General features: G+C 37.4%; 1 protein-coding gene across 1 annotated transcript in view; it reads right to left on the bottom strand.

Moving 5' to 3' along the window:
• The window catches only part of Syx6 (Syntaxin 6), a 143,262-nt gene that overhangs the window by 105,713 nt on the left and 24,866 nt on the right, over window positions 1–12,683 (bottom strand). Inside the window, exon 2 of the mRNA XM_081764903.1 lies at window positions 3,037–3,206. Within this exon, the coding sequence (XP_081621029.1) occupies window positions 3,037–3,206 (170 nt within the window). The remainder of the gene's footprint in view (window positions 1–3,036; window positions 3,207–12,683) is intronic.

A 12,683-nucleotide genomic window follows, 5' to 3' on the forward strand; every position in this document is an offset into this window, starting at 1 on the left:
ATATATATATATATATATGTGTGGTTCTTCATGGTCTTAACGGTACTATGCACAATTGTTTTATTTCAGCTGATTGCACTGAGTTTTTGCTATCTTCTCGTATAAGCGTACATCCATTGACTCACTCACAGATTTACTCATCACCAAATCTCCGAACGTATTACGCGTAGAACCTTCAAATTCTATACAGGGTGTTTCAAAACAACACCGACAACGTTTGGAAGATGATTCCTGACACCACGATAACACAAAAGTATAGACCAACTTGGGTGCACAAATGCTTCCTTTCGGAGTTATAGGCTGCCGAAAACATGAAAAAATGAACTTTAAAGGCCCATAGCTCCAAAACCATGGAACCTACCGTAGTCGGGTCAAGACTTCACTTAGGAACTACAGGGTGCGGCACGTAAAACGGGCCCGTAAAGAACACATAAAATGAAATGTAATGTATTGAATATGATTAACTACAACACATAAATGAAATGTAATGTATTGAATATGACTACTCACCTTCACAGCAGCCTTCACAGCAGGTGCTGAAAGTGTCCTCCGCCCACTTCAACACACATGTGAGTACGATTGAGGAGATTCATATATACCCTTGTCAGTTCTTGTGTTGTAATGCTATTGGTGACATCCTGGATCCTGGTCTTGAGTTCTTCAATTGTGTGTGGATTTGTTTCGTATATTCTTCCCTTTAACAGTCCCCAGAAGTAAAAGTCACACGTGGACAAGTCTGGTGACCGAAGAACCACTGGCAACATTGCTCAACAGCCATGAACAGAAATGCACCCTCTTCTGCAGGTCAGGCTCCTTCAGTTCTTGCACAACACTTATCCGGTACGGTTTTAACTTCAGTCCCCTTAAAACACGTCTGCAACTTCTCTCACTCGCATGAACCTGTTGACTCAATCTCCTGGTTGACTTTCGAGGACTTCTTATCATTATCTCCTCCACCTGCATCTTTAATTCAGGTGTGCAGACAGATGGTCGTCTGTTCCTGGGAGCATTTTGAACCGATCCTGTACGCCGCCATTTTTCAATTAATTCCTGAATGGTGCTTTTTGCTGGCACAGAACGTCCTGGAAATTTCTCCCGAAACAAATTCTTTGTTTTCACAAAAGATCCAGTGAGAATGAACCCTTCAACAATGGCAACACGCTCGGGTATCGAATACGCCATTATCACACACTGACACTCACCCGGCTTAACACAACGAGGCCTTTTTCTCAACTGGTTTCGACAAGTTTCACTGGCTGCGGCTGCACGTGACTGCTGCAGGTCACGCAAGTCGACCCGACCTCGACACGCCATCTCTTGGTAGGAAGGTAGATTATTTAAGTGTTGCCAAAAACACAATATACCAGAATATTACGACGGGCCGGTTTTACGTGCCGCACCTTGTAGTATGTGCCTTATCCAAATATCCAAGTTTCAGAATCCTGTGATACTTCTGCAACAATTTGTATAGAGGTAGTTGGAGAGTACATCAAATTCTATGCCCGTAGCTAAACTCCCTCTATAAAAATTGCTTCGTTAGTACCTTAGGATTCTGAAACATGTATTTTTGGATAGAGCACATATTAGTTCCTAAGTGAAGTCTTGATCCGATTACGGTCAATCCCATAGTTTTGAATATATGAACCTTTAAAGTTCATTTTTTCATGTTTTCAGCAGCCTATAACTCCGAAAGGAAGCATTTGTGCACCCAGGTTGGTCTATACTTTTTGTCTTATCTTGGTGTAAGGAATCACCTCCCAAACGTTGTCGGTGTTGTTTTGAAACACCCTGTATAATAATTGTCCATGCACCCCAGTCGTAGGTAAGAACGCGAATCATCGAAACGTGACCCTTAAGGACTTTTTTTTATTTTTTTAAAGCCGTTCACATCATTGAAACTATTAAGCGTACAAAATGGAAAAATACTATAAATTATCTCCTTAAATCTTAGTCCGTATAACGTTATAAGACGGGTGCAAAATACAACCCTTACGAGGAAAAGGTATAAAGCTCTGAAATTTTGTACCTGTACCCTCGGTAGCAGTCATGACCAGATTTTGCGAGAAGCGAATCTTAATTGGGGGGGGGGGGCTTGAAATTTATTTTCTTCTCCAAATCTCAGAAAGTCACGCGTACAAACTTGACAATTTGTAAATATTCTCCATTCCTAGACTGATGATAAAATATTTCCCTAGACTGACGATAAAATTGAATTTTACAAAATGCGATCCCTGAGAAGGGAAACCGGGGGAGGAGTTAATTTACGTAGCTCCAGTGAAATCGAACTTCCATCAACAAATACTTTGAAACAACAACAAAAGAATATATCTTTCAATTTTTTTTCCATAAACCCATTCTTATTCTGCTACTTATTAGCTTACTGTATAAAAATAGCGATGCTGTATTTCAAATGTGAAAATCAGGGACACTATGCTTTCAACTTTAAAATGCGCGAAATAGAAGGGACAAAATTGTGTTCATTTCCCTCCCCTGGTGTAGCAAATATAAAAACCTAAAACAAAGTATATATATAAAACATTCACATATTGGATAGCAATATTGTAACATAAAACAACTTTTAAATATCAATTTATGATATCTAGACTGATATAAAAAGAAATACCAACAATATTACAATAAATGCTGATTTGTCAGTTTATGTTTAATTTCTTACATGAGTGCTTTATGAGTATATCCATAAACCGAAGAGAATTTGATAAAATGCTGAGAAAAAATATTTTTCACTTGTTCACCGTAAACCGGGACATTTATGCGCCCCGAAATTTATTTTCGGGACGACGGGACGCAAATGTCCATTCCAGGACTATTGCACAGCATCCCTACACAAAACGGAATTAACAAATACCGATATAAATAGCTAAAGACTCATCCCCTATTTCAAATTCTGAGATAATATGCTGCCATTCATGTACGGTGATGAATATCAACTGAAAATAAACTAGTAATTTTTACTTACTACCCGCAGGCCATGTCACATGTAAGCACGTTTATTATATGACAATGAAAAAAGGATATCAATTGTGTCCTCAAGATCTTCCAGGTCCCACTCAATACTCCTGAGTGCATTCCGTAGCTCCGTAGTCGTCCACTCCACCTCATCCTTGGAAATATTGCCTGTATCATCTTGGAGTTCCAACCAACGCCGATACAGTCCTCTAGTCTTATTCAACGCTTTACAGACCTCACTGGAACAAAGAAAAGAAATATAATAATATAAATAACAATGCAATAGAGGCATTTTTGGTTTTATTCACATTATCTTACGAAAACATACATATATATTAATGAATATCCTTCTTCTTAACAGCTCTTTAGTCATATTACTAGATGTAACGTGTTGGTAGTCCTGTTAGAGAGTCTTCAAATGGATATCCACACGGGGGAGTCCACAGCAGGGTTTTAGGACGCACACTACGCCCATGAGAATATTTAGGGGAATATAATTTGTCCTTTAAAATTGTACAATCAAACTCGAGAATTGTAAATTTGGGACGTTTGGCACTTCGTATTCATATACGAGGATTACCGCAGACTTTTTTTTCTTTTTTTAACGAAAATAGGAACGAAGCAAGAAACTCTGGAAGATGCAAATGGAATGTTGGTACATATGTGAGGGTTACATGTAGGGAGTTGGATGAACAAACATATTCCCATCAGCATATAACACGAGAAACGATACACCAAAATAGATTTTTCAAAATTTTCAAAATATTAACACTTTGATTTCAACTTGTTACTTAGTTATCTATTCCGCAATTGTTTGTTTGTTAATACTGCATTCATATAACCAATCAGCAAATCACTTGAAATTCTGGTTCTTGGTTCGACATCTGAACTACCCCTCGTTTTTTACTCAACGTTGAAATTTTGAATCCGTCAGTTTTGTCCTTTCATTGCATGGATTTTCGAAATAATAGTGATGTCTTCAGTTGTTTGTCTTATGATATTTCAGTTAGCTACGTAAATAGGTAAGTTATATATGCATGCTAAATAATAATAATTGGGTTAGGGGAGAGTTCGTAATTTATATTAGTGAATGTGTATAAGTTGTAATTAGGAATATTGAATAGGTTGTAGTTCATACTCCTATGTTTTATGATTTGTAATTCTTATTTACACTATAAGTGCATTTTACTGACTTCTGTTCATTCCTCCATTTAGATTTCTGAGGTTAGACTAGATCAATCGTGTAATTATTCATACGTCACCGATAACGTTTGGGAGGTGATTCCTGACACTAAGATAAGACAAACGTATAGACCAACCTGGGTGCGCAAATGCTTCTTTTCAGAGTTATAGACTGTCGAAAACGTGAAGAAATGAACTTTAAAGGTCCATAGCTCCAAAACTATGGGACCTACCGTAGTCGGGTCAAGACTTCACATAGGAACTAGCATGAGCCCTATCCAAACATCCAAGTTTCATAATTCTGCGGTACTTCCGCAACAATTTTTATAGAGGGAGTTGATGAGTACTTCAAATTATATGCCCGTAGCCAAACTCCCTCTATAAAAATTGTTGCGTGAGCACCTTAGGATTCTGAAACATGTATTTTTGGATAGCGCACAATTAGTTCCTAAGTGAAGTCTTGATCCAAACACGGTAGGTCCCATAGTTTTGGTGCTACGGACCTTTAAAATTCTTTATATATATATATATGTTTTCGGCAACGTCTTATCTTGGTGTCAGGAATCACCTCCCAAACGTTGTCGATGTTATTTTGAAACTCCCTGTATAAAATCATTCTTATTATTATTTTACATAGTTTTATCTTTCCTTATTCATTTAATTAATTATTTATTTTCTATATTCATTATTATTATTTTATACTTCATAAGTTCCGTCGTACTTATATTCTTTCACTCTTTTACGTAACGTATACATATGCCTCTAACATGAGACCAGTGATTATATACTTACTATAATTTTCGCAGATTACCAGAATATAGAAAGAATCAGAAAGTGAACATAAGACAGTAAAACATATGGAAACACAGATAGTGCATGCTATGATTGCTCCTGTCCTACTCATATAAATACCGCCGTACGCATGATGGTAGATAAATTATAGCATGTATATATTAATAATAAAGTGTGCCATAAACTACGTCAGTCCCGAAATTTTGCTAGATACTAATTTATTTAAGCATATACGTAATACTATGACGTCGATAATAACAGACAATGCCAAAATGAAACTTATAATGAGAAATGAGAATTTTATCGACACATATATTTTCTTAATTCTGGATTTGAGTGCTTTGCGAATTTGAGGGGGAAACAGGGTTTCCATCCACCGAACCTGGTCCTTTAATGCGCTAACATTTTAATGGCAATCATTATTTTCGAAGATATGAGATGAAAACTAGAAAAGAATAGCAGTGACTTACTTCAATTTTACATCTAATGTATCTTATATTTATGTTGCTCCTCAGACGATTTTTTTTTTCCTTTTAGGTGATTTCCAGATAAGATTAGATCAATTCTGGTGAATTCCTTCTGCATAAAAAAGCAAAATTGATTATTCTTATTCATATTCATTCCTATTTCATGTTCTTTTTACTTTCGTATACTTATTTACGTTTTCATATTTCGATCATTTTAAGAATTACCATATATTTATTCAAATTTTGCTTATTCTAATTTAATATAAAACTTTTTATTCTTCTTCTTGAGGTGCAAATCTTATTTATTTCAACATGTATTTTAATCATGAAGAATCAACACAACTTATAGCAAAATAGTATAAAATACGAGAAATACCAAACAAAACACCTAGTAAATTGAAACATTAGAACATAATCATAAAGGGAAGTAAATAATAATAATAATAATAATAATAATAATAATAATAATAATAATAATAATAATAAACTGTAGCGTTAGTGATAGCGTAGCACTACATTTTTGCGTCGTATTTCAGCAACATCACGTTTTCGGTGACATATAACACAAGACTAGAATGTATGTTCACGATACTTTGCAACAACTACGTAATGCATGCTTGGTTATAAAAGAGTACGGAAAAATCACGTGAATTTACGTCAGTTACTATCGATAAGGCGTAAAACAACACAAGTTATAGGATGAAGTCCTTATCGTAAAAGTTCGATTGGTATAAATTTGAAAGTATATACGTTATGTTTTAAATAAATACACAAGCAGCAGTCTCACAATGTGAAGGAGTTTAGTTTGTCACAGTGTACGCAAAGTGAAAATTGGTGTTTGAATTCTTGCATTTACATTCCTTCTCCATTCCCCACTCAAAAACTTGCGTAAGATGAATGAATATTTGAAAATAGAAAACATTTTGATTTAAGTCTTTAGATTATTCAAGTAGAAAGTTATTTAGTTTCACTTTAGAGTTGTACTAGCAGATTGCCCGTTCTTCGCACAACATTTCATTTTGGACATAAAGGGCAATGGGGGCTGAATTTGGATTTAAACGGCATCGGAAATGTGTCACTGTTCATGTCAGCAATATATATATGAAGGGGTAATTTGGATAAGGGCGTAAAATGAGTTATATACATATTTTCTGCAAGTTTGAGCATGTCCGTATTATGTCTAGGTGGTGTTAAGGTACTATCTCTGCTCCGTAGCGAACGCCTGTCTCCAAAAATAGTGTGAGAATGCGTTGGTTAACTGGATAAGGGCGTTTGTTTTCCTGCTCTCCTGAAAAACTGAAGAATTGCTAGTTACGCCCTTATCCAAATTTACCCCTCATATTATATATATATATATATATATATATATATATATATATATATATATATATATATATATATATTAGGAATGATCCGAATTTTCCGGAATCGGAATCTTCTAAATTCCTATTTTTTTCCGAAATCGGGATTTTCTAAATTCCAGAATTTTTCAGATTTTAATTTCGGGATTCCGGAATTGGCCATCCCTAATATATATATCCCCCTTCGCCTCCCTCAAGTTGCGGGGCTGAATTTGGATTTAATCAGCATCGGAAGTGTCACTATTTATTTCAGCGACCCCGAAAACTATGGATTCAACACTAATATCGGTCATTTTCCATAATTTTTAAACATCTCCCCTCCCCTCAATTAAGTTGCATCGTCAAAGTGAAATGAAAAAAAAAAATCCCAGGCCCAAATCTCATCTATGTCAAAATGTCAAAAAAAAAAAAAAAATGATCGAGATCGGTCGGGTGGTTCAAGAGTTATAAAGTCACAAACATAGTCACTTTTAATTTCATATACTAATAAATATAATAATAGATCCCACGGACAGATCTGTATATTATATTCCTGAGCATTATAATAACTCGCTAATCTCAACAGCACTGAGGGTAATTTATCAAGCAAGAATTCCATCAATAATTACTCCCATAGGAATACATGGAGAATAGATTTTTGATTGTCAATATCTTGAGATCAACTAGATGGATCACGTCTAGGGATGGGCACAAGTCGAGTTACAACTCGACTCGACTCGAAAAAATGAAGTGAAAGTTTAACGTCCCACGCTTATGCCGGTTAGGCTAAAGGAGACGGTAATAATGAGAAACGAGTGAAATGGTAGAATGAAGATAGTGGGAGGAAACGGGAGAACCCCGAGAAAACCCACGAGTACGGTGTTTGTCCAGCACAAAGTCCACACGGCGCGACCTGAGATCGAAACAGGGACCCCAAGCACCGGAGGTGAACGCTCTATCTGAGCCATCGCGCCCCCTTGCGACTCGACTCGAGTCAAGGTAATTTTCTCGAGTCGAGTTCCGAGCCAAGTCACTGATTTTGAGGTCGAGTTTCGAGTCGAGTCGAGTTTTATAAATGGTTCGCTCGTTCAGCTCGTTTTAGCTCGTTTTGAAATCATAACCTGATTAGATCGAAAACCGAAAGTCATGGTAAATGTAAGCAGTAATGTGAAAAATTTTAGCGTTGCTCACGACATGGGACACTACTTGCATCGATAACGAGACGACAATAGACTTTTATAACGAGACAGCCGCAAATGTCGTAAGCATCAATATAAGTATATACTGTAGTACTTACCATCAAGGCTGAGACCTACACGATCGAATTTTTGAGCGGAAGCAGAAGCCCAACTCGGGTAGTGACATCAACCAGGCACGCTCCGTTCAACTGTGGGAACAGCTCGAGCCAGCTTGGGTGGGGTGAGCCATCGGCTCGGCTCTATTGAGCCGATAGCTTGAGCTGGCTCGGTTGGAAAAAGCCATAAACTCGGTTCAATTAAGCAGCTAGCTCCGTTGAAACGAGTCCACCGGCTCGGCTCGGCTCAACTGATCTGATGGCTCGGTAAGCCTAGGTTGGGGTGAGCCAACAGTTCGGTTCGGTTCGGCTCGGGTGAGTCATCGGTTCGAGACAGCTCGGTTGGCTGAACTGTTGGCTCGGCTCATTTCTCGGTTCGGCTCAATAGTGAATGAGCTGTGAGCCGAGCCAGTCGAGCTCTTGATAACCCTAAACCCGCGCGAGCAGTTTTGAACAAGTTTGGTTGGCGCCCTATAACTTTTAACAACTTTTGGCTCGAGACCGAATACTTGCTCCTCCGGAACTCAAATCCAGAACCTCGTGAACAACGTCCTTGCCTGCTGAAGACTTCTCGACGACCGAGATCTGCAGCCGATTAGTTTTAAGTATTCAGATACAAACTGACTACTTTAACTTTTCATGGTTATACATGGTGTTGTTATAATAATAATAATAATAATAATAATAATAATAATAATAATAATAATAATAATAATAATAATAATAATAATAATAATAATAATAATAATATAGTTATAAGTAGTAGTAGTAGTACCATTGATAATAATTATATTGTCTATGTAGGATACTTGAAGATAGTACTTGAAACTACACACAGGATTTAACTCGATTTGGCTCGACTCGACTCGAAACTCGACCTGAATTAGAGTCGGGTTTCAAATCAAGTTGGAGGATTTTTTTCGAGCTGAGTTCTCGAGTCAAGCTGTAAGATGTATGTTTCGAGTCGAGTCGAGTTTCAAAGAAAAATCGCTCGAACTCGCTTGTGCCCATCCCTAATCACGTCAATCAACGAACCTGATTCCAAACTATTGACCCTCAATATCCTGGCAAAAATTGATCCTGATCCATCACGTAATTTCCGGACGGACAGACAGAGTAAACAGATAAAGAAGATTTTGTACACCAAACTCGTTAAAAAAAGGAAAAAAGAAAAGAAAAACTCGTAAATACTAATCTAGCGCTTAGGATTTCTGAAAACACAGGATACATGAAAAACTATTCCGATATACGAATCATATTAGGCTATATATTTCAGTGTATCTGAACAGTTAACGCATTTGTATTTGATGCGCGTAGCCAAGACTTGAATTGAGTTGATTTTGAGTTGAACGTCCCATTCAGCAGCGAGGCAATATGAGAGGTGGACCTAACTGATTAACGTAGAATTCGAACCACATGAGCTCCCGCCAGGAATCGAACCGGGGGCTTCCACGCCAAAGGCGCGTATGCTAACTGCTTAGCCACGAAGGAGTTCGTAGCCAAGAGTTCGATTATCGGCAGTGGTGCACATTGTATTGCACATTGTATATGGCATAGTTGCGCACTTTCGCGACACCTCAAGCTTTCCTCTTCAAAACTCCACTTTTCTGCTTGGCGGGCTAGGGGTTTATATCTCTGTCATTGATTTATAGATTTTCCGTGATATGACTACCATTATATTGTCAAGTTATTGCAACTTAATTTCCAAAATGAGCTAGTATACAGAATCGTGAAACGATTAACTCCATGCCTGTGTAATGCATGCCATTACGTTGTACGATTGTACGGACAGCGACCAAAGGTTACTTCTGTAGGTAAGACAAAATTCCCAGAGAAATTCCAATTCACTTATTGTAAAAGACGAAAGCAATGCACGAATGTCATTACCTAAAGATCTGAAACTCTGCATCTTTGACAGGAGGTCCTTTGTTCGAAGCTTAATTCCAACAGGGTTCACTATAAATGAAAGGATACACCCTTTGTTCTGAGAATAGAAAACATATTGAAGATGGTGTTGCTACTGCTTCCTCCCAACAGGAACTTTTTTGCTTTGAACAAAACGGAACAGCACTTTTCCTCCTTTCATCTTCCAAGGACGAACAATCTCAGATTCGTTAGATTGTCGGCATGGATCGGCAGCATCAAACACGACATCATATGAACATTTAAAGGATGCTTGTTGGTAGCAACTGTAAACAGACACGCAAAAATAACTAAGCATGGACTACTGCAACTTCATGATGAACAAGTTTAGTGGCGGAAACTCAAAACTGCGATACATTAACGAACTACGACACATAAATGTATCACTTTGGTCCTTAAAGCTAACGCCAATCGATGGACTAATAAAGAGAAGAGATTCTGTTACTATTATGATTATTATTAGTGTTTTAGACTTCCGAACTATATATATTGTGCGTCCCTACGCTCTAAATAATTTGCCACCTTTCTTCCCCGGAAACGACCAATATTACAGTTGAATTCATAGTTTTAGGGGTCGCTGAGATGAATAGTGACAGCTTTAATCCAATTCAACTTCTAGGGCATACTTCACTTTCCAGGGAGGAGATGAGATTTAAAAAGTAATCGAAAACGACAGATATTGGTGTTGAATTCATAGTTTTCGAGGTCGCTGAGTTTAACGGTATAAGTTTTCATAATTCCTTACCCCTTTGGGTGGGGGTGGGAGATGACTTTTTGAAAACAATCAGATAAGCTACCTACTTAGTAACTACTGTAATTGGAGTGAATTAAATACATTAACATATTTTCTCGCGCTTGTGCGGGACTCTGCGGATTGCTAGTTTTAAATATTACTGTATTCTGAATTTTAAAAAAAAAATCATGATGGCCCCGGTGGCTCAGTAGTAGAGCGTTCACTCTGGTGCATGGGGTCCTTGGTTCGATCCCAGCTCGCGCCAAGTGAGATGTGGTGGACAAACACCGTGTACGTGGTTTTTCTCGGGGTTCTCCTGTTTCCTTCCACTTTCTTCATTCCACCATTTCATTCACCCTCATCATCACCGTCTCCTTTAGCCTCGCCGGCATAAACGTGGGACGTAAAGCTTAAAGATTTCAAATCATTTCATTTAAAAAATCAAAAATTTTGCCGTTCCCTAAATTCTGCCGCCCGGTACTCGAGCACAGAATAGCACTTACCTAAATACGGGCCTGATGTTATGCATAAGTATAAGAAACCTTATAGAAAGAAAAATGAAATCTTTAAGTTTAACATCCCACGGTTATGCCGGTTAGGCTGAAGAAGGCGGTGATAATGAGAAATGAGTGAAATGGTGGAATGAAGAAAATGGAGAAAACGGGAGGACCCCGAGAAATCCCACGAGCACGGTGTTTGTCTACCACAAAATCCACACGGAGCGAGCTGGAATCTAACCAGGGACCCCAAGCACCGGAGGAGAACGCTCTACCACTGAGCCACCGCGCCCCTTACCTTATAGAAAGACTATGTGCTTCTGTCCATCCGTCTGTTTGTCGACAGGTATCAGAGCGAAAACGGTAAGAATAACGAGAATTGTTTAAAAATATGGATTCAGTATCCCAAAACCACTTCCCACCTTAAAACTCTATTCAAACTGGAAGTGGTAGAAATTATTGCTTTTAAAATTATAATATTCCTTATTCCAACAACTATTCGAATATTCTTTCAGCTGTTATTCAAATATTCGAATAATGAATTATTTGAATTTTAACAGTATTCAACAATTTCCTGTTCCAATGTTATGTGATAAAAATTACTACTACTTTCGGTTTCCATATTGATTTTCACAGTGATTAAAAAAAAAAAAAAAAAAAAAAAAAAAACATAAGAGAGAGTGGGAGATGGTTTTATGCTGTGCATACACCATCTCAAGAACAAGTTTCATCTTAAAGCCTTATATCCAAAACTAAAGACAAATGTAGTATTGAACATTCGTACACCATAGGTGTAGACTACGTGGGTATGGCCTTGGATCCAAAACTCAAGTATTTATTGGAAATTTTTAATGTGTGTTCATAAAATTAATATCGAAATAACATTTTCATGGCATTGACAAAAACTTAGTGAATGTGACCACAAGTTTGATTTCATGCACGGATACTTGTACGTTGAATAATTGTTTATTAATATAACTTTTGGCCTCCTTAGTTATACGGCACATCGACGATTGAGCAATATAACATTATACTACAACAATAAATCTATATTATAAAATTGAAAGTGACTATTTTTGTGACTACTACTCTCTTGAACCACCCGACCGATCTCGTTCAAATTTTCAGCATAGATGGGGTTTGGGCATGGGATGTTTTCATTTCACTTTGACGGTAAAACTTAGGGGAGGGGAGAAGGAGGAGTTATAAAATAATAAATAAAATTTAGCAACTCTTGAACCAAACGACCAATCTCGATCAATTGTTTTAACATAGATGAGATTCAAGCCTGGAATGTTATCTGTCGGTTCACTTTGACGGAGCAACGTAGGGGAGGAGGAGGGAGGGGAGATGTACAAAAATAAATATCAATACAAATAAAAGTAAGTTTGTGACTTAATAACTCTTGAACCGATCTCAATCAAATTTTTAACATGTATGAGGTTCGGTCCTGGAAAGTTTTTTTAGAGTTTGTTTCATTTTGATGCT

The sequence above is a fragment of the Thermobia domestica genome, chromosome 7, assembly GCF_964235325.1.
Source record: "Thermobia domestica chromosome 7, izTheDome1.hap1.1, whole genome shotgun sequence".
Taxonomy (NCBI): Eukaryota; Metazoa; Arthropoda; class Insecta; order Zygentoma; family Lepismatidae; genus Thermobia; species Thermobia domestica.